The sequence below is a fragment of the Geospiza fortis genome, unplaced genomic scaffold, assembly GCF_000277835.1.
Source record: "Geospiza fortis unplaced genomic scaffold, GeoFor_1.0 scaffold40, whole genome shotgun sequence".
NCBI classification, from domain to species: Eukaryota; Metazoa; Chordata; class Aves; order Passeriformes; family Thraupidae; genus Geospiza; species Geospiza fortis.
The window spans coordinates 16,432,880-16,455,361 of NW_005054297.1; the positions used below are offsets into that span (position 1 = coordinate 16,432,880).

Sequence of the window (22,482 nt, forward strand, 5' to 3'; positions counted from 1 at the left end):
GCTTGTGTTGCAGAAGTGTTTGTATTATATAAACCTGAGACCGTTCACTATCTTTCTTGAAATGTCTTAAAACTCCATTTTCAGTGTTTAATACTTATTCTGAAAGCATCATTGTGCTGTGTGCAGTATTCTCTTTTATAAGCAATACTTTCAAAAGGTGTTGTTCAGAAGTGTAAAGAAAATTATTTTTCCAATTGGTCTATATTGTATTTTATATATTGAAGATTGCATAAGGTATAATTTAAGAATGTTTGCCCTTCAGGAAATTAATAAGCTTTATGAAAGCAGCTATATTAGGGAATCTGCAATGATTGAGACATATTTTGTATATCCATAACTTGCATACCTGATAGCCTGTTAAATGGATGCCTGTCAAAGACTTAACAAGTTCCTTTATTTTTTTCTACAGAAACTGGTAGTGATCTTTCTATGTTTGAAGCTTTGCGAGACACAATTTATTCTGAAGTGGCAACTCTTATTTCTCAAAATGAGTCTCGTCCCCACTTTCTTATTGAACTTTTCCATGAGCTTCAGCTGCTAAATACAGATTATCTGAGGCAAAGGGCTCTATATGCTTTACAGGTATGCACAGATTTCTGATTTTGTTTATGAATCAAGCAAACCTTAGATCTTTTTTTAAGCATGGATTACCTTTTTCAGGATATAGTGACCAGACATTTATGTGAGAAAAATGAAAAAGGGAAGTGTGCAAAATCACTGAATTCTGCAACATGGGTGGCATCAAATTCTGAACTCACTCCTAGTGAAAGCCTTGCCTCTACCGATGATGTAAGTGTTGAAATTCAGAAGCTACTGGCAACTTTTCCTGGATTTCAGTTTGCACCCGTATATGCTTGTCTAGTGAAATATACTAGGGATTGAATTTTGTTAAAATTAGTATCGACTTACAGACAGACTTTTCTAAACAACTAGTGGCAAATGAATCAATGCAAAAGTGACAAAATATGGTAGGATTCTCGGTACTGCAAATGAGTGATATGTCAGGGGTGAATGAAATGTGGGGAGGGATGTAAGTTGGAAACTGATACATTCAGAGCTAAAATCCTCTCCTGAGTAAGGTCAGGGCAAGTACTGATCACATGATTCTCCAAAAGTTTTTGCTTGTATTTAAGAAATCAATTATACCTCTGTACAGTTTCTTACATGTTTTGCACTTGAAGTATTTGAAGTAAGCATCGTAGATTAACCTGATGGATTTATAACCTGAAAGTAGGGTTGTTCTCCAGTCAGGCAGTCTGATGACAAGCCCTGATAACCACAACAAGTCACTGAAAAGAATTGCAGGCTTGTTCACACATCTCTGAGAGTATGGTGTGTTCCTTCTTTGTATTCAGTTGTCTGGTATTTTTTAGGAAACTTTTGGCAAGAACTTTTCTACAGAAGCATGTCAAGAGTGTGAACAACCTGATGCAGACAATGGCAGTACTATGTCTACTTCTTCAAATTTTGAACCATTTGCCACTGATGACCTTGGTGAGAATGCTGTGACTTAGTGTTTTAAGTGTTACTTCCTCCCTCCCTAAATGCCTGCAATTGTCTGCACTTTAGTACACCGTTATTTGATTTTTAGTGTGTAATTACATGTTTTGTAAGACAAAACATAATTAAATTGGCTAATTGTGAAACACAGAGTTTAACAAAATGTGTAATAAAATATTACAACTAGTTATATGTGGATTTCAAAACTTGGGGCCTTAAAGTCATTTTAATTATTGTTTATTTGTCTATCAATTGAAAACCTTTTATTTAGATTAAAAAATGTTTTTATTCTAAATATAGGCAACACAGTGATTCACTTAGATAAAGCTTTGTCTTGGATGAGGGAATATGAGCGTATGAAAGTTGAAGCTGAAAGTACTCTTGACTCTGAGGGCTGCTCTAGTAATTTTCAGGGTGCTTCTGCTGCTAAATTAGAAGGTATGCACATATACGTACATTTTGCTTAGTTTTAGAAAATAATTATAGTAACTATCAAGCTAAATTGCTTTCTTCTTTATTTATATTGAAAATTTAGCAAAGTTTGAAAGGATATTTACATACTTAAGGAAATAAGATTCTTTTTCAAAACAAATTTTTGAAAGTGGTATTTCTTTAATAGTAATATTGAATGTATTAAATGTACTGCTTTTTTTTTTCTTCTTTTTATTAAAACAAGGTCCAGGTACCGGTGAATGTCAGTCTGTGCCACAGTCAGGTGATGTTTCTGCAGTTCCATGTCCTCGCATAGATACTCAGCAGCTGGACCGGCAGATTAAAGCAATTATGAAAGAGGTCATTCCTTTTCTGAAGGTAAGGGTCTTTATAATATGATGTGAATTAGAAGAGTAAGAAAAGCACTTGTATAATTGCACAGAAGGACATTATTTAAAATCTAAAACTTGCCTCTTAGAAATGGCTGCTGATAAATATGTGTTCAGTTGCAGACTCTGCTGAAGTTGAAGTAAGAATTAGATGTTCCACAGAAAGATTCAGTGTAGTTTTAAATAGGAGAAATAAATGGTAAGATTTCTAGATTTCATAGGGCAGGTGGACTTCACATCAAAAAGAATAGAGGTTGCTTGCTTTGGAGCTGGCAGAATTAAATATAGAAATGTTTGAGAATGTACTTCTGAAATATTTGATGCCTTTTAGCAGACAGAACTGAGATCACTAATTAAAACTGTTACATGTACAGTAATAGGGTATTTTTGAAGAATCTCTGAGTAGTTGATTTTTAGCATTATTTTCTCCTGTTTACAAATATCTTTAAAGCTCTTGAAAGCTTTTCTTCTTTGTAGTCACAGAAGTTAAAATGTTCTTCTTTAAAGAAGGAGAAATAGTCACAGTTCTTTGCAAGGTTGGAGAGCAGAGAAGATTGAGTTGTTTAAGGCATCTCCCTGTTCCCTTTTATAGTATGCACAGTGTATAAGCTTAGGTTTGTCTAATAAGGTATTTGGTGATACTAAGTTTAAAAACTGTATATTGTTGACATGCCAGAGTACCTGAAGACTTGTTCTTTATTTGCAATTTTAAGGCTGCATGTAACAGTAGATGTCTTAATGTACACTTTAATACACTTGTGTACACAGCCACAATATATGAAGCTTCTTAATTTGGCCAAACATTGTAAGATGCCAAGTACTCATGTACTGGAAAACTGAGATAAATCTTTGTGTGTTGTGCCAAGCAGTCATTCATGAAGTATGTGTTTGTGAGATTGATTAGGACTTCTTTGTAGTGTGCTGTTCCTTCAGTGGACAAGTGGGTTTTTTTATAAATTAATTTCTGTATTTGAGTTGGTGGCTAGTTGTTCTTTTGAAGTAGTAAAAAGCTCATTCTGTGGTACATGTGTAGGAACACATGGATGAAGTATGCTCTTCTCAATTACTGACATCAGTAAGACGTATGGTCTTGACTCTTACGCAACAAAATGATGAAAGTAAAGAATTTGTGAAGTTCTTTCATAAGCAGCTTGGCAGTATACTTCAGGTAAGTAGTTTTTCAGTTCTGTTTTGCAGCACTCAAGTTGGATAATGAGCCAGCTTCTCTGAAGTTGTATTTTACACCTTGAATAGCATAGCTGCTATTCTCCCTCGCCTTAAATACAGTGATTAGGTATTATGTTTGTTCCTAAATGAATTATTTACGCACACAGAACATCTTTTCTGTCACAGCCAGGTAGTGAGAAGTGTATCTCTGGCCTGTGGCTGTCTTCAAGGAGAGCTCTGGTGATGCTTTTCATGGACATCTTGTGTAAATTCCTGAAAATCTGTAGTTTGCACTTTCTTCTTTTTTTTCTACAAGCATGGAGTTTAAATCATGAGCTTATTAAGTTCTGTGTTATGTGACTAGAGATTCCATGTAAAATCTGTTTAGGATACTAAAAGTTTTTTAAAAATATGAGCTTATATATACATAACTAATTTCAAGTTATTAGAAATATGAAAAATGCTTAGTCTTTAAAGCTTGAAAGCCTGTTTCAGAAACTGAAGAATTATTTCTCTTCACAGGATTCACTGGCAAAATTTGCTGGTAGAAAATTAAAAGATTGTGGGGAGGATCTTCTTGTGGAGATCTCTGAAGTGTTATTCAATGAATTAGCCTTTTTTAAACTCATGCAAGACTTGGACAACAACAGTATTTCAGTAAAGCAGAGATGTAAACGAAAAATAGAAACCACTGAAGTAATGCAGTCTTATGCTAAAGAGGTTTGTTTTATTTTATTTTTGAAAAATTTAGCTTTTGTGAGATTGCTAAATATGTGTATTTTCTAAACTACTTTGATTGCCTTATTTTATACCTTATATATATATGTTTATTTATTTATTTTACAAGTTGCTGTGTAATGACAGTATTGGTTGTGTGAACTGGTTTTCCTCAGTAAGGGCAAATCCCTTAGGATTATCTGTTACAGATGTCTAATTGTATAGACTTTGTTCATAATTCAGAGGAAATGTCTTAATGGTTTTATGTGAACATAGGAAGGAATTAACAAGTGTTGAAATAGTTATAACACCTGGGGCCTTTGAGTAGTTTAACCCCACTAGGCAGCTGAGCCTCTCACAGCCACTCAGTCCCCTCTGTGTGATGGGGAGACAAGCAGAAGGGTAAAACAAAGAACACTCGTGGGTTGAGATAAAGACACTTGAATTGGTAAAGCAAAAGCTGCGCATGCAAGCAGAGCAAAACAAGAAATTCATTCACCACTGCCCATAGGCAGGCAGGTGTTCAGCCACCTCTAGGAGAGCAGGTCTCCGTCACATGTAACGGAGACGTGGGAAGTCAGGCACCATCTCTTTGCATCTTTTCCCCTCCCTCACTCTTTGCCCAGCTTTATATGCTGAGCATGATGCCGTGTGGTGTGGAACATCCCTTGGGTTTGTGAGGATCATCTTCCCTGGCTGTGTCCTCTTCCAAGTGCTGTGCACTCTGATCTCTTGCTTTTGGGGTGGGGTACGGAGCAGAGAAGGTCTTGACTCTGTGGAATGCTGTTTGGCAGTAATGAAAACATCCCTGTGCTGTTGACCCTGTGTTCAACCCAAATTGAAAACACGGCTTCATACGATCTACTGTGAAGAAGTTTAACTCTATCCCAGTGTATTGGTTTTGCATGGCCCTACTACACCCAGCTAAGTATTTTGACATATTGGAGGTCCCACATCATTATCTCTTTAGTTTGCCTGCTGGTTTCCTTGCATCATATTTAAAAAAATAAGAGTAAATCCTCTGAAGTTGTCATGTAGTTGGTTTGTTGGCACATGCAGAAAGAATAAGTTTCTGGATTTGGTGTGTAAAATATATATATAAAGTTTTCAGAAATATTTAAGATTCTAGGACATAATCTTGGTCTAAAAAGCAAGCTTTGGCTAGGTTTCACACCATTTACATTATTAAATTTAGTATTGCTTTTATTGGGAGCATAGCTGTGTTTTTTTCAAGTTACATAATCTGTTAACAAAGCAAACAATAAACCAGATCATGTTCATGTATTTATTATTTGAGTGTAATTTCAGCTTTCTTCTAGAAACACAAATACCAAAACATACCCTTAATTCATTTTTAAGTGCCAGCAGAAGATATTTTTTAAACCTGTTTTAAAGTCCTACAAGTATTCTTAGGTATACCACCAGCTACATTTCAAGATAATAAATTTGGATTTATCAGTAGCATGCCTGGTATGAGGGAGGCTGTGGAGTGCCTTGTAAAGAGGCCAGAGGAACACTCTGAATCCAGAAAGATTTAGACATGATTTCCTGTTTTTCTCTGAAGTTGCCCATTGGCAACTCAGAGCCGGTATAAACTCACTCTCATAGAAGGTATAAACCAACTCTTTATGTATCTTTGCTGCATAAGGAGTTGCTTTATACCTGCTATGAGAATGGAGCATGGAACCAGCTTAGATTCAGCATTTCTTCTCTCCTGGAAGGCAGAGCTAGGGTTAAGGTCAATGTCTGCCTCATTGCTGTGGCAGAGGTTCAGATTCAACAAAGCCAGAGATGAGCCAGAAATGGTAGGTCCTGGTTACTTTGTACAGCCCTGTGCAATTATCTCTGTATGGTCTTTCACAGCCCTCAACTCTGGAATCCTGATGCAGACATATTTGATCTTGCTTGATTTTCTGACTCTCTTGAGTCCAGTAAAGTAACTGCTGAACACACAGCCCTTTCTCTTGATCAGAGTTAGAATCATGAAGTGGTTTGAGTTGGAAAGAACCTTAAAGATAATCTAGTTTCAACCCCCCCACCATGATTTATCTAATTCTATGTGCTAGATATAATTTGACCACAGACTGTAGGATTAATCCAATATAAACATAATTGTTTAAATAAGAAGGGTTAGCACAGATTTTTTTAATGCTTTGCAGCTCTGAAATTTTGAAGACATCTGTGTGTACAAAAGTCCCTGTGGCCTTCCTGCTGTTTTAAGATAGCAAATCTTAGTAAGATTGGCATTTCAGCCTGGCTTTCATGAAGCCATAGTTTGATTCAGTATTTCCATGTTATTTCAGTTTAGAATTGAAAACAGTTTGTATTTCTTCTAGGCAAAAAAAGGTCTCCAGGTGGATGTTTGTTCTTCTGTTGAAGATGTTGATGAGGACAAAGTATGTGTATGCCTTTCAACTGTCTTTATTCCTCAGATGATTTCATAGGTCATTAGTCTTACTGTGTCTGTTGTAGGAATTAAGTATCTGTAAGCAGCCCATTTTCCAGTCTTTAGAAATTTATTAATCTCCTTTCTGTTATTTTCAGTTATTTATTTTATCAAAGGTACAAAGTCATTTATAATTTATGTTTCTAAGGACATCTTAACTATAGCAGTTAACATTTTCTTTTTTAATGGTATGGAATAAGTTAAATTACTTTCCATCTTTGGGAGAATGTAGATGTTCAGGACTGGGACATGCGGTATTTAAGGTCTCAAGAGTCCAAGCCTGACTGTGCTCTTGAGTATGAAATGTTAGTGCTCAGAATTTGTCTCCTTTCTTTTCATGTTTCTTTTGAAAACCACTGATATCATTGGGGAAATGTATTGTGTATGAAGTTTCAAATGGTCAGCTAGAATGTTCAGCTTTCTCCAGTCAAGGGAATGATACAAGTATATATACCAAGCAGAATGTCGATTGCTATCCTAAATGGATATAGGTATAGGAACAGGCATGTGTGGGAGTGGAGCCAGTGCTTTCTTCTAGGGCTTAGAGTTTCTGTCACACTGCTTTGCAAGTAAAAGTAGGAAGTTGTACATCACTTGTTATGATTGCTGTAGTGTAGAAAAGTCCTTTCCAAATTTGGAGCCAAACTCAGGCTTTACTTTGAGATTCATACAGGAATGCAGAATTTTCTCATTCAGCATATTTAGCAAATGATTCAGCAGGGAGACTGCTGAGGAGATACTGCTTAAAGAAATGAGAAGCTGCAGTTACAAGTATTTTTACTCCTCATTTAGGAGGAGCAGGGAAGTTACTGTAAGGTAATAATGCAGTTGTATCTGTCTTCATGATAATAACAAATCCAGTTGAAAGGGTTTTTTAACCTGGCATGCTGATCAGTGTCAACCTTTGCAGATAATGACATACTCAATAGTTATGAAGCCTTTCAAAGCTGTGTCTGAACAAGGCCGTGTTCTGATGCTCTGTTTAGGAGTATTGTTCTGCTGTGTTCATTTCAAGGCTGTAAGGGCTACTTAAACTACTTAGATTTTTAGTAGATACTTTTTAACTTCTGAGAAACAGCTCTTTTATGCAGAAACCTTAGTGTAGTCTTTAGATAAACATGAAATTGCGCAGTATTCCATGTTTTCCTAGGACAAGGATGAGACTGAAACTACTAAACAAGTACCCAGCTCAGAAGTGTGTGCTGGTAACAGAGTGACTGAAAATATTAGATCTGATGCATCTGATCAAGAGGAAGATGAGGAAAGTGAAAGCGGTCCAGTGGCAATAAGTAAGGAACTTTTATATAGTTGATTACTCAATGCTTCCACTGTAGTTTTGACCAGCTAATCTTACAACAGGATTTGCATGAAGTAGTGCTGTGTAACACCTTCTCTCACCGATTTTATAGTCAGTCCTTTGTCAGTGAAAGTTTTGCAGTACTCTGTTTCCTAGTGTTATGTCAAGGGTTAAATATTCCATTTAGAGGAAGTAATTTTTTTCATAATCAGTAGATCTGTAAAAATATATTAGAAATGGATTCATTAGGTTATAAATCCTGTCTCACCTTAACTCCAAGTTTCTCAGACTTCAACCTGAATGATGTGAAAGCTGTGCAAATTTTATGCAGTTTTTAATTTAAACAACGTGGCTTTTAAAAGTGTGCTTTTACTTTAAAGTAAAGCTTTTACTTATTTATTGTCCTGATTTTTGTCTTACACTAACTACTTCTGGCTTGGATTCCTTTACCATTTACTTTCTTTGCACGAACTTGTTTAATAACTTTGACGTTTCACACCAACGCTGGTGTTTGTTCATAATATAGCTGATCTGAAACATAGAAATCTTTTCAAGTTGAGTTGTTACTGTATCTTAATCTTAAAGAATGTTTTGAAGTAAGGGGTATCATTGCATTAAATTCCCCAACAGGATTTGGCAATTCAAATGCTGTTTGAATTTTTTTTACATTGGTTTGCCTCTAGGTTTATCAAAAGCAGAAACCCAAGCTCTAACTAACTATGGCAGTGGAGAAGATGAGAATGAAGATGAAGAAATAGAATTTGAGGAAGGACCTGTTGATGTGCAAACATCGCTACAAGCCAGCAGTGAAACAACTGAAAATGAACAGGTACAGACAAAATTGTAAAAGCAGAACAAACATGTGCCAGTGCACACCTTTTCAGTACATATATCTGTGTACCTCATTTTCCTTTATGCACTTTTTTCATACTACTGAAAGTAAAAGAATAATACAAGAAATCATATGATGCCAGTAGGTGCTACATGGAAAATGTGGCATTCTTCACCTGAGTTTATTACAGCTGATGCCAAAGTGGATGGATGAACAGAGACAAAACTAATGTTTACATCTGCTATGAGAGAGGAAAAAATGTTAAGCTGCAAGTGAGAAGTTAAACTTTAAAAAACCCCATAATTTTAAACCTTTAAGTAGTTCTTTCTCTGTGTTTGCTGAGATCAAGTTATAATTGTGAGTAAATCACTCTTGTATTCTAGCATGTCTTTTGTTTGTCTTTCCTGGCTTTTGTGATAATTATTTCTGGAACAATGGTGAAATGTTATTGGGTATGAATGTCATTCACTGTTAGTTTTCTTAAAATTTTAATATGTGTGATCTTGTTTTGGAGAACTGTCAGTTCTTTACATATTAAATAAGACTGACAATCTATTGAAACTTTGGTTTGCTCAACATTAGGCAAGGATGTAACTGGAACATTTTACTTTAAAGTCTAAAACAGTAGATCTTTTAAGTGGAGCCAGAGTTTTCCTGGGAACTACTGTGGTGAAAAGAGAATGTTCAGATAAAACATGCCTATCAGTGTTAATAGTTTTGTAAACTGTTGCTGACCAGCTGGCAAGTAGGACTTGCCATCTTTATTTCAAACTAGTGAAAAGACAAATTCATGGAGCAAGTGTACAGTGTGTTTGTGGTTAGTAAATTAGCCAATAAGCTATGAAGCTGATCAGTAAAATTTTGTTCTAACTAATTTTTACCTTCTCCAATAGACTTCAAACCAAGAATTGAGTAAGCCAAAAAGCAGTGAAATTTCATCATCAGAACAAGAGCCTGCTAAAGGTAAGCCCTGTGTGCAGTAACACTTCCGTCTGAATTTGCATATGGTGAGAATTGTCTTGGGCAGTGCCTGTGATGCATGTAACTAAGAGAGATGATCAGATTTACTGGACTGTCTTTTTCTTGGAACTGCATCAGTTGCCTGGATGTACCTGTGTTGATATTGACACAGTAGACCTTTTAAAGAGGAAACATGGAATAATTTTACTTTTGTAGATGTGGTTTTTGATGCTTGACATGAGCAAGAATTTTAGCTGCTTGTTGCAGCTCTTGGCACACAACTGTATCAGAATTAATATGTGTTACAATGTTTTGATTAGATTTATCTTGTTTTTTATGCTACTACCTTTTTACTAGTTATTGAAATTTCTATTCTATTCTATTCTGTTTTTTCTGTGAGTAATGTTGTAACTGATTAAGAGCAAAGAAATGCTTTTCTGTCAAAAGAAGGGAACATTACTGGGTTGTATGAATGTTATTTCTAGTGTAACTGTTATTACCACCTTCCCTGTGATTTTCTGTTGCAAACACTAGTTTGTTCTTGGCCTTTTTTTGTAGACTAAAAATCAGTATTAGAGTGGCAAAATACTAAGGTATTTACTCTTCTGTATTATATCTCATCATACCTAGAATGAATATTTTGTAGAAGGTCACTTAGTTCTGGAAGTTGTTTGTTGTGTGTTTTTAAAAAACTTTTTTTCAGTCAGAAATCAAGTCACATACTCTCATGGGATAAATTGCTTATACTTAAGTGTGTAAGGGTACAAATAACTGATGTTTTACTTCAATCAGCTTTGGGTTGTCTAAGAGACTATAATTCACTTTCATTGCTCATTTGTAGCTTTGGATCATAATTTTTAAAAGACTAATAATTTTTGTACATTCAGAATATTTTACTATCTCTTCCTAGTTGAAATGTAATTCTCTGGTTTTAGGTGAACAAGATGTGGCTGCAGCTGTGCATCATTACCTCAGTGTCATGGAGAATACACCAGCTTTAACAGCCAATACCCCAGAATCCTTTATAACAGCTGCTGTGAAAACCGAAGGGTCAAGCTCATCTTTGGCAGTGAATGAAACTCAAACACCAGATACCACATGTGCAGAAAACAAATCTGGTGCAAGTTCTGAAAGCTCCATGGCTGGCAGCCCTGATACAGAGTCACCTGTGCTAGTGAACGAATATGTGTGTATATTTCAGTTAAGATCCATCCAAGAGAAATTATAAGCTTTTTTTATTTCAGTGTTGTTTCTGGTTTGTAGTTTTGTTTTGTTTCCATCTGCAAATTTGATATGGGCAATTTTTTTTAATGTACTTTAATAGTTTTGGAGTGAAAAGAAAACAAAATAGCACTTCCTAAATACCACAATTTTTATTAACAGGAGCCTGGTTCTGGAAATGTAAGTCAAAAATCTGATGAAGATGACTTTGTGAAAGTTGAAGACTTGCCCCTCAAACTTGCTGCGTATTCAGAGGTATTTTGCTAGTATTTGTGCAGTTGTTGTTTAGAAGTGCATGTGTAACTGTAAATGTCTGTGTTGCCCAGACAGCAGCAAGAATTATCCAGAATTTTCAGATTTGGTTTTTCTGTTACAAAGGCAGATATAATGAAGAAGATGGAAACAGAGGCCCAAACCAAGAGTTTGTCTGATGAGTTACTGGATGGAGGTGGAGCTCACGATCAGGAAGTAGTCGGAGATGCCCAGACATTGAAAGAACCTGGTAATTTTTTTCTATATTCTGTACACATATTGGGAAAACACTCTGGAATGCTAGAATTTAAATATTGCTGATTGAAGTAGGCAGTTACCGTAGTGCAGTAAAAATATTGGGTTTTATTATCATGCATTTGAAAGTGTTGTATTGCTATGAAGGGATTTTATCTTGCTGTCCATCTTCCTTCTATATACTTTTTTAGATTCTGTGGCTGATAAAGTCATAAAAGTTAATATATTTAAAGTGGATGTCACAACATAATGATTTTGAAACTTATTCAAATGGAGCGGTATTTTTGTTTCTTGTTTCACAAGCTTAGGTTTAATAATACTGTAAATTATAATTGCTCTTATCTGATTTAATAGCACTCAGTATAAGTTCCTGACAGACTGCTCAGTACTTTTGTGATAAAAGCATTCAAGAGGCTTTTCAGAACAGTAAAACGTCTCCTCAGGGAGAAAGAAATTATTTTTCATGTGAAGTATACCATGTTGTAGAAAAAAGTTCCAGTGTGTATGATAGCAACAAAATTCTTCACTTTCACGAAATATTATTTATACAGATACATTGATAATGCAAGTCAGAGAAAATGGTTTTTGTGGGCTTTTTAAAAACTTTTTTCAGTCAGAAATCAAGTCACATACTCTCATGAGATAAATTACTTACATTTAAGTGTGTAAGGGTACAAATAACTGATGTTTTACTTCAACATTTTGAAGTAGATTGGGGTTTTCCTATAACATTGTGACAGAATTACAGTATTAAAGACTTCTGTTTTATTGTTAGACTTGTGATTCTCCAGTGGAGTGTACAGTAATGGCATATATAAAGGGCATAAACCGGATATTCTGATAGTAGCAATTTTCTGCTAGTGTGCTTCCTTCCAATTCCTCAAATAGTCTAAGCTGATGAACCTGCTTTTTATTTATTGCATTTGCGGTGTCAGGACAGGTTTCTTTCCAGAGCAAAGTGTGAGGAAAGGTGCATCTTTTCTTCTGTTTTGGTCACTGCCTGTTCAGCGTTCTGCTTGTCACAGCTCTGCTGGCACGAGCCTGTTGTGCCCATTTGGTGGATGCTGATGCCCATTTGAGGGCTGCTGTGGGAACAGTCTGACCTAGAATGCCATGCCACACCTAAGTTGTAGCTAGCTCTAAGCCATTCTTAAGCTCTGTATGGGGGGGATGGCTGTAGCTCAAGTAAGCCATGGCTTAAAATGCTTGTGAGGATGAAATAGCAGTTGAAATGTGGTAATGAGCTGTTTGATACCTTGTAGATATTAGACAATGATTTTATTCTTATTTTACAGAAACTTTTGGAGCTCAAATTGCATAAGAATTACCTGAAGATGTCTGCATTAATAAACTCTATGTATACAAATGCATAAAGATCAGTACTAATTTCCCAGAATTCTGGAAGTGTATAAAAATGTAAAATTTTTAACACGCTGCCTCTTAGGATAGGTATGTGATCTTCTGCCTGTGGCAGTTTAAACAGTTGGAACTGAATCCACTTCTATTCAGTTTTGCTGCACTGTTCTTTTTCTGTCTTAATTTTTTATTTTTATTGTGACTTGTTTGGTAACTTTAAAATTGTTCACAATGGTAGTTTTAAATAAAGTTTGGACTTGTCTGTAAGTTTTCTCTTTTGAAAAATTTTCTTTGGCTTACAAACTGGTATGCTGAGTTTGTTGCCGGAAGTTAATTGACTTGTTGGCATGCTTGTAGCAGTTTGCTCTTCTCTTACAAGAAACACTGCTAATTTTCCTGGGACAAGAAATTCTCCAAGTTTCTTGCACCTTCTCAAAATACAAGGTATAGACACAGTACATACCTACATGTTGTCTTCATAGCTTAGAGTGTAGCTTGTCTGTAACAAAAACGTTCCTATTCATGGCTTATGGAATTCCTTTCTATCAGCACATTTATCTGAGGTGAAGTTCAGTACCTCAGGTTTATAGTTTACTGCAGAAACCAGCTGTATTTTTCTGCATTTGCTGAATCCTTTTGATGTTCACAGGATTAAACCTGTCTGAAAATGTTAATATCTTTTCATAGCTAACTTAAAATTGCTGCAGTTGAAGGTCTGGAGAATCGGTTCTAAAGTGCTTGACTTTAATTGTAGTTTCTTAAATTGCATTACAAAGTCAATGTTTAAAAAAAACAGTTGAAGTCAGCACCTCCTGGAGTCTCAAGTTAAAGGTAGAATTACAGAAAAGTAGATTGGAAAACTTTGTTCAGTTTTTCAGGTCAGAGTTGCTAATAACAGTAAGTCATAAAACTGAGCTAGAAGCAGCTTATTCAGCACACCTGCTACATTATAAAGGTCCTGTTTACCTTGAACACAAGGCTTTTCTGAAAGTAGTTTAAAAGCACTGGTTATCTTTAATTCAGGATTGTGTTGCTTTTGAGGTTAGTGTAATATGGCTATATACTGTGGGAGACAGTATAGTGATGGTGAAGCCTAAATATGCTTGAAGTTTAAATAAAATGAGATTGTAATTCTTCTGTGATTTTTTTTCTAGTTTGTTTGGAGTGTCTCTAGGTTTTACGAACAAATTTTGAATTGGCAGATTATGGTCACATGCCTCTCATGTGCAAGAATTAAAGTAGATTAGCAAAATGTGTTATGATAGTTCAGTTACTCTGCAGGCTTTACACTGGTGGTAGTACTGTAGGCAGAAAAAAGTTACCATTTTGAGGACCAAGGAAATACGTTGTGACAAAGGCAAACCTGTGACGCTGAAGCAATCAAACTTCTAATTACTAATTAAGCACAAGAAGCATTCAGACCTAAAAGAGGACATTTGCTATAAAGTAGAGTGAGATTGTGTGCAGCTTTGAAATAAGGCTACTTTATATGTTGAATCATTAAATTCTAAGCTTAAGAGCCTGAGCACACCCCATTCCTGAATTCTTGCACTGGTGTGATGGGTTTAACCCCAGCCAGCAACTGAGTACCAGGCAGCTGGTTGCTCACTCCTCAACCAGTGGGCTCAGAGAGAGAAGTGGAAGAGTGAAAACAAATTAATAGTTGAAAGAAAGATTCATAGGTAAAGCAAAAGCTACACATGCAAGCAAAGCAAAAGGGCAAGCAGGTGTTAAGCCACCTCCAGGAAAACAGCTCCATGATGCAATAACAAGGACTTGGGAAGTCAAATGCCATTACTCCAACTGTCTCCTGTTCCTTCTTCTTTGAGCCCTATATGCTCATGATGCCCTGTGGTATGGGGATAGCCCTTTGGTCACTGTGGGGAAGCTGTCCTGGTGGTGTCCCCTCCTAACTGTGCATCACCAGCCTCCTTGCTGTGGGCATGGGAGGATAAGCAGTCTGGACTCTCTGCAAGTGCTGCTCAGCAATTAGGAAAACAGCACTGAGGTATCAACACTTATTTTCAGCTGAGATTCAAAGCAGCCCCACACCAGTTACTGAACAGAAAATTACCTGTCAGAACTAACAGCATGTGTACATGAAAAATGCATAGAAATGGTATTTCTTTGGTCATACCTTCTCTCTACTGTTTCATCATGGAATGGTCAGCAGGGACCTCTCAAGATCATCCTGTGCTAGCAGGGCCGCTCAGAACTGTTTGTCCAGGTGGCTTTTGAGTATCTTCCTGATAGGAGACTACCACCTCTTTGGGCAACCTGGGCCAGTGTTTGTCACTCTTTCAGTGAAGTGTTTCCTAACAGTCAGAGGGAACTTCCTCTGTTTTACTTCATGCCCTTCTAGTCTACTTTCATTATCGCTTGCTCAAGTAGTAGAACTGATTAAGTTAAACTCTCGCTTATGCCTAATGCCAGCCCTACTTTTGTAGTTCATTTCAAGCATAATTTATTTCTTGCTTGAAAAGAACACTGGGGAGTATGGGAGTGAGATGGGAGAAGTAGAGTCTTGTGCTTGATATATTGCTTGCTCCCCTACTGATCTGGACCAAAAAGAAATGCTACATTTTACTGTCCAGTGCCCCTTGCACAGTTCACCATTCAAGACAGTTCTGTAGTGCCCCGAGTACAAAGAATTGGAAAAATTATTCTTAGGATGAAAGTTCAGATGCCAGAGTTGCTTCTCATCTATTGCTAATGCAATTTAGTAGCAGCTCTTTCCTTACAAGGAGGTTGCTGTGTAACACCTCTCCTTTCCTGTTGTACAGTGAGTGACCTAACAAACCAGTGGAACACACTTATGGATTTGGACTCATTTTCACTACTGGAAGTAACTGTTAACTTCTGGGAGAGAGGTGGAATAATTTATTTCTTATTATAGATTGCATCACTGCTTTTCAAATGTTATTTTAATCAGATCCAAATGTATCCTGAAATGATTCATGCTCCAAAACTAATTACATCATCCACAAAGTCTAAGCATTACAACAACAAACAACACTTGCTGTGGCTGCAATGATAATATTTGAACTGTAGTTACCCATTACAGGATTACCATCTTGCTTAAGAGCAAGTTCAAACAAAACCCTTCAGTGGTAAACTTTGAAGAACATAAGTCAGAAGCCTTCATTCTGTACAAGGTTGGATATTCCTACAGTAGTAGTTACTCAAAGACAGACTGGAACATTTCTTGTCCTACTTTTATATAAGTGTCTCTCTCTTCATTTGTCATGAGAGACACAAGCTCTGGGTTTTCGCTAACTTGGCCATATGAGCAGGGCTGGCCAGCTACCATTAAAATAGGACCCAGGGTTTCCTGTTCCTCCTCTTGTTCAAAGTTGCTGCCTGCTCCTTCCGTTCCTGCTCCTCTTGAGTGCTTGGCGTCCTCTTCAAACTCACTGCTATCACTGTGTGATCCATGTCGTTTGCTTTTGACAATAGGAGCCTGGTCTGTGCTAGATGATGACTTGGATTCATGGATCAGAAGAGTCTTGATGATTTCATTATCAGTGACAGTTTCTTTAACGTTTTCTTCAGTTTCTTCAGAAGCATTTACTCCTAATACACAATACTAAGTGTTAGAGGGATCAAGCATTTACAGTTACCACATAGGTATCCTACATAGATGATTTTTTTCTATTTTGGATCTTTTTTATCCACACTAGAATTTTCTTGAAAATACAGACATTTCTGAGAGCTTTCCACTGTAAAAATCACCACTAAAATTACTGCATGACTAAAGCCAGAAGTTTTAGGACACACCTGATCTCTGGCTTTAGGAATATAATGTCAATCAGTCTTAAAACTAGATCTTGGAAACTAAGGTCTGATAACCACTAACACAGAATTGAAACAATATCTTCTAAACCAAGCTCACTACATTTTCAGTGGGAAAGCTGTACTTACACTAAGGCTGCAGAATTAATTGGTAAATTCACTAAACTTACCAACACTATTGTTGGTGGCTGTTACTGCTCCTTCCACAGTGCTCTGTGACAACCAGATAGGTTGCTTTTCAGTTGCTTTTTCTCTTTTTTTCTTCTCTTGCTTTGAGTCTTGGACATCAATAGTTAAATTTTGGGTGTATGTAAGGCCAAAAGCAGAACTTCTGTGTACCCATTTTTCAGGGCGGCTGCAGGATTCCAGCACACTTGAGCCCAACTTCGGATCAAAGCTGAATGAGGTGTCACATTTTGAGGAGGTAGAATTCAGGCAAGAACCCCCCCCCCATCCCAGTTCCCATTTAAAAAAACCTGAACAACAATCACAAACAAGCAACCCCCAAAACCATGTTTTGTTAGCAGACTAGCCTTAACAACTGCTCTAATAATTTACATTCCCTTTTACCTCTCAGAGGCAAGTGGTTGTGAACCACTGATTTTTGCAAGGCCTCTTCAGTAGTGCATCTCTGGATGAAGCACACTGATAGAGAAATATTACTGTCTTATAGGAAGGGCTATGAACGTTAGCTGAAAGAGTAATCTGAGGAATAAATTACTTTAAAAAATGCATCAAAAAATTAGAAAGGTATACCAGTAATTTAGGATGCCTTAGATATTACAGACTTCTTCATTAAATAGCTGACTGTACTGAACAAAGTAGAATGAAGTACATAGGCTGCAAGTTCAGTATTTCAAAGATTTTACAACTGTTAAGTTGTTGGGGGGCTTTGCATTGATCAGAAGTTCTAGGGTGGTGTTCATACCTTTCTGATAATTCTGGTATTTCTGTTGGCTGAGGCTCCAGCAAGTCACAGGGCAGCACAATCTCTTCGGTCTCACGCAGCAGCACAAAGAGAGGCTCGATCTGCTCGTTGAACTTCGCCAGCAACGTTCGAGCATCGCGCTTCGGAAATGCCGAGCCATCTTCCTCTACCTCAGTGTTGCAGTAAGTGCAGCGAAAAGTCTCTGCAACATTTTCCAAAGTGGGAATTCTCATGTTCATAGAATGCAAAAAGATCAGCAGGATGTTTTTAAGCAGCCTGCAGCCTGGACATCTACCCAGACATTCTGGCTTTATCCATTTGTTCACATTAACTAGGGGAATGCGATTCTACAGGCAAAGTTGAGACAGACTGGTATTATACACTTGTTACACAAGTGAGAAATGCCTTGGGAGAGAAATTTAAGCTGGATAGACATGTACTATCCTCAGTTTATTTTTTTTCTGCTCTAGTCTCATCTTCTCAGTTCTTAATGTAACAGAAGACATTTTCAAGCATAAGTAGTATCTGGTTTTAGTTGTGTCATAGTCAAGGCATATGCTAGAACCCCATATTTATGTCTTCAGGAAAACAAACAAAACTTCAAGCTTATTCTGTGAAAATATATCACCAGCTTCAATATTTGCATTTCAGTAACCCGACAGAGCCCCTCCATTTAGAAAGAAAGTGATGATTTTGCCAAGCAGCAGAACACAAATTTCACCATTGTCATTTCAGGTTAGTCGTATATAAAGCTCATTCTGCCTAGCTCTGGGATCCTTTGCAGATCCCATGACCCAGATGTCAGCACAGTACTGTGCTCTGAGTAATGTATTGCACATGATGCTGTATTGACTCATTTTGAAATAATACTCTACTTAGTTATTTTGATTTTAGAGAAGAAAAATCCACAAGCTCTGACAGCAGTTTTGCTGTGGATGGATGTGTCATGTTGACCTGTGAGGAGCCTGAACTTCCCAACCCACGAGAACAGCTCTGCTCTGGTGCCACTGAGCTGCAAGATGCTGGTTACAGTAGGTGACTGCAAACGGTTTTACCCATCTTGTCCAACTCGTCAGTCAGAAGGACTAACTGCACAAATGGATTAACTAAGAGATTCAAAGCAGAATAAATACAGTACTGTGTTCATATTTCCATATGAGGAAGTGAGACTCACAAGACATGGATTAGTTGAGATTACTCAACCAGGTTCAAAGCAAAGCTGAGGCCTGGAATCTGATTCTCAACCCCAGCTCGTACATTCAAGATTAATCTTCCTTTTTATTGGCATGGTCTACAGAGGCAGCACTTCTCTTACCCTCACTTCCAGCATCCCCTGTTCCAGGCCCTCGTCCACCAGCAAACAAGAAGCACATTCTAACAAACATGCTTTTATTGCAAAGTTCACTTAGGAAACAGTTTTGTGCTATCAGGGTTATTCTTTAAGATAACAGCAAATAAGCAATATAAGTAACACACCTGTAAATGCATCAAAGAGCTGATTGACTTCCAGGTCCGTGTACATGCTAGAGCAGGATGGACATTTAAAAGAGGATCTGGTTGTTGAATCCCGCTCATCTGCTTCTATTTTCCGGCGTACGTGATCCAGTTTGTATTTTACCACATCCACCAGCACCTTGTAATTGATATAGTAGTAATTATGCCTGGTGCTCTTGCCGTTGGGCCCCGTTTCAGCTCGCACCCGCAGCTTCACCAGCTTGTCCGCCTTGAGCGCGTTGAGGGCGGTGCGCAGCTGCTTGCGCTCGTACTTGAGCAGCTGTAACAGGTCCTCCTCTTTCACACAGGGGTAGCGGGTCAGCACATCCAGGGCCAGGGAGCACTCCACACCATAGAAACCACGCACTATGCACTTGGCCAGGCGCTTCAGGGCTGCCGGCACCTCGCTGGCAACACTGTGCTCCTCCATCAGGAGCTCAACCACTGCCACTGGAGAAGTGCTGTACAACAAAGAGAAGGGAGGTGAGCTGCAGCAAACCCACTCACAGGCAGGTGTAAAACATGTCATTTGCTGTGCTGTACTTCTGCAAGAGTCTTCACTGAATAGAGGCAAGTAAAAACCTTAACCTGCATTGGGAGTAGGGAAGCTATTAATAGGTATCAGAAATTATCTAATCTTGAAATACAATGCTTACCCCCGAAATATTGATATCCTCTTGTGTAAAACTCCTCTTTGTGTAAAAAATGTGTAAAAAGAAGATATCTAGGAAAATGTGTTACAGAAAGTTCATAATCCTCCCAGAAAACAGCGCATTTAACTTGCATATCTAGCTACGTCTGCCTGTTTGCTAGATATTCACAGCCAGACAGGTAAGAACAGAAGTAAAAGTAAAGCCTTCAAAGATGAAGCTCAGGACAAGCAATCTTAATTTAAACTGTACCTGTTCTCATGCTCTTTGTGATATTTCTGCTGGCTGCTGTTATCAGACAAAGATTTTGCAAAGCTGGGGCACAGGATGCTCCAAGTTATCTGGCCCTCAGCACAGGGTATTTGGAGTAGCACATTTTATCCCTTAGTGCTCTTCTCATCTAGAAGTAGGACTTCTGGCCATATTCCTAATCTCATTAAGGAGAATGAACTAATTTTAATCAGTCCAACTGTTGTAATGGTTTCTTATTTGTAAGGAGGGAGAAGAAAAAAATTAAGATGCGTTTCAACAAATGCCAATTCCCTTCTTTGAGGCATATTAAAATCCTACAGTAGTATTTGACACCGCTGCCTCTAGCCGAGTGGTTTTGCAGGGAGCCATGCAATGCATGGCCAGAGTGCAGCTGTAGCCACTGGGTCAGGAGCTGGGAGAGTAGAGGATGGCACACTACATCCAGCCCTGGCACCCACTGCAGAGGGTGGTAAAGCTGCAGCCCAGATAACTGCATATTGCTATCAGAGCTTCCAGGGAACCTTTATCAGAAATCCTAGTTAAACAAACAGAACCACTTGCATTAGCCTAGTACTTGGGCTGTAATTAAATTTGCACTTCACAGGGTGCACCTTATGGAAAATAAAGACAATGGAAACCTGCTGGTCTGAGTCTGGAAAGCCTGAAGGTGATAGCACCACATTGACCTAAATTTCCTACAGGAAAAGTGAGGGAACACTGGAATGGGCTGTCCAGGAAAGACATTGAGTCTCTGTACTCCAACAGGACAAGAGCCAAAGCAGACTGACTTGTCTTTGAGAGTAATTTTGCTATGAGAAAGGGCCCAGATGTCCTCCAGATCCTCCTAACCTAACCTGAATTCTTCTGTTCCAAGAGAGTTAAAGTTAAGAGCAGTAGGGAGTGAAGCTTTGGCAACATCAGTCTGTTCCTTGACAATCTTTCTCAGACTAAGAGCAGCGTTTCTGTGCTTTTTGCCAAAAGCCTTCATGAATAAGCACTTTAAAAAATTGTTCTTTTTGTTGTTATTATTATTTTTGTGTTACTCTTTCACTTCTCCTTTGCCCTCATCCTCAAAAGAGGCTTAACACATATAATCCACAGAAAAAGATGCTAATTTATGCTTCTCTTTCTTCCTCTTTCTGGCCTAATTTTGAACTTTTTTTTCTGTGCAGTGCTTTATAGTTAGCAGTAAGGACAGGATAGACGATGTCCTCAGCCAGTTCCAGAGAAGGGTAGCATGGCTTTGAGTTTCCTCAGGGAAGTGGTCTGGAGAGCACTGAACCCTGTCCTTCCACACTGGGCAAGGTCCACAGAATGGAGGCACTGTAGCCTCCAGTACAGGCCCAAAGGAAAGCAGCCAAGGAATTTTGTACCCAGCCCAGCCCTGCTGAGGAGCACCAAGGGCAACCCCACAATCTGTATTGGGAGTGTTACTGCTCACATGCATTGGGTCAGGGATACATCTCAGAAAGGGCTGGGTGCTCTCTGTGTAAGTTTGTGTCATATGACCTCCAATTGGATTGTGGCAGTATTAAAAAAGAACAAAACTGTTTCTTCATCTAGTTCTTGGCTAGTATGTCAGCAGAATGTTCACACTTAAAGGACTTGTATTAGGTACAGCTCTCATGACTTTTTTTTCTTACCCTAAGTCAAATACAGAATGAAATTATTTCAAACGGAGTGTGATGAGTAGGTAACATTATTAGGGCAGAAGTAGGACCTGAACTGTAAGCAGGAGTTTTGCTGACCTAGCAATCCTCTGGATGACTCCGTAGCTCAGACTGGCATGGCATACTTGCATTTCTAAAGCAAGCACTACTCTGAAGTGTTTCTGAGCACTTTGATGTTGAAAGCTTGTCAGGTACAGTCTTACAACCATGTAAAATAGCCATGGGAAAACCAACCAAACACATAGAAACCCCACAGTCTCCAAAAAACCCCACCAGACTCATACAACAGAGCCTAACCTTGCCCCCTGCCATACCTAAACACATACTTTAAATGTCATAAACACTTTCTGGGATACAAGTGAGCAGCTTTTTTCAAAAACAAATCCATAGAACCCACTGTCCATTTGCAGGGGCATTTTAAATATGCAAGTTCAATAGAAAAGGAAATGGCTTTCTTTTACAAAAATGACTGAATTTGACCTGAATAAGAAACATTCATGGAAAAAACCCAACCCCCTCAAGAAATCTTCCTTTAGGCTACAAAATAATCAAATTTGGGTGTATTTTATAATAAAAATTACTTAAAAACAGCGGGAAGCTTTTTCTACTGTGCTCTGCTATATTTGATGTTTTATTTCTCCAATCCACTCTGAAAAACCTCTAAATCATTTAATCACCCAATTTGAAATCTCAGTTCATGAAAACTACTTATTTTAAAAAGTTATTATGTAGTTTTTAGTTGACAGGCAGCAGTTCTCTTTTGAGAGGAGCTGGAGACCATCCTTACCAAGGAAAGGAGTAGGAAGTCTGTAGCCCTCTGAAGTCAGAATGGCTTTAAACAGAATTCTGCTCTGCAGCTGAGCTACAGTCTG

General features: G+C 37.9%; 2 protein-coding genes across 11 annotated transcripts in view; one reads left to right on the top strand and one right to left on the bottom strand.

Moving 5' to 3' along the window:
• Nucleotides 1-13,091, top strand: part of PCM1 (pericentriolar material 1) — a 39,886-nt gene extending 26,795 nt beyond the window's left edge. For 8 of the 10 annotated variants that reach the window (XM_031057865.1, XM_031057591.1, XM_031057721.1 and 5 more), the window contains 15 exons: nucleotides 410-582; nucleotides 661-789; nucleotides 1,374-1,494; nucleotides 1,801-1,938; nucleotides 2,177-2,310; nucleotides 3,355-3,489; nucleotides 4,011-4,208; nucleotides 6,542-6,601; nucleotides 7,802-7,940; nucleotides 8,632-8,777; nucleotides 9,674-9,743; nucleotides 10,676-10,926; nucleotides 11,124-11,216; nucleotides 11,340-11,463; nucleotides 12,764-13,091. In XM_031057865.1, the coding sequence (XP_030913725.1) occupies nucleotides 410-582; nucleotides 661-789; nucleotides 1,374-1,494; nucleotides 1,801-1,938; nucleotides 2,177-2,310; nucleotides 3,355-3,489; nucleotides 4,011-4,208; nucleotides 6,542-6,601; nucleotides 7,802-7,940; nucleotides 8,632-8,777; nucleotides 9,674-9,743; nucleotides 10,676-10,926; nucleotides 11,124-11,216; nucleotides 11,340-11,463; nucleotides 12,764-12,789 (1,937 nt within the window). In that variant the 3' untranslated portion in view covers nucleotides 12,790-13,091. The remainder of the gene's footprint in view (nucleotides 1-409; nucleotides 583-660; nucleotides 790-1,373; nucleotides 1,495-1,800; nucleotides 1,939-2,176; nucleotides 2,311-3,354; nucleotides 3,490-4,010; nucleotides 4,209-6,541; nucleotides 6,602-7,801; nucleotides 7,941-8,631; nucleotides 8,778-9,673; nucleotides 9,744-10,675; nucleotides 10,927-11,123; nucleotides 11,217-11,339; nucleotides 11,464-12,763) is intronic. The other 2 variants (XM_031057746.1, XM_031057832.1) reach the window with 1 other exon arrangement.
• A 2,911-nt stretch (nucleotides 13,092-16,002) lies between these two features.
• LOC102032863 (general transcription factor IIE subunit 1-like) lies at nucleotides 16,003-19,468 on the bottom strand. Its single transcript, XM_031066578.1, has 4 exons — nucleotides 19,021-19,468; nucleotides 17,545-17,746; nucleotides 16,787-17,013; nucleotides 16,003-16,397 (listed from the first exon to the last, which is right to left on the bottom strand). Exons 1-4 carry the CDS (start codon nucleotides 19,466-19,468, stop codon nucleotides 16,003-16,005), a joined length of 1,272 nt encoding a protein of 423 aa, XP_030922438.1.
• Between the last annotated feature and the right edge of the window lie 3,014 nt (nucleotides 19,469-22,482).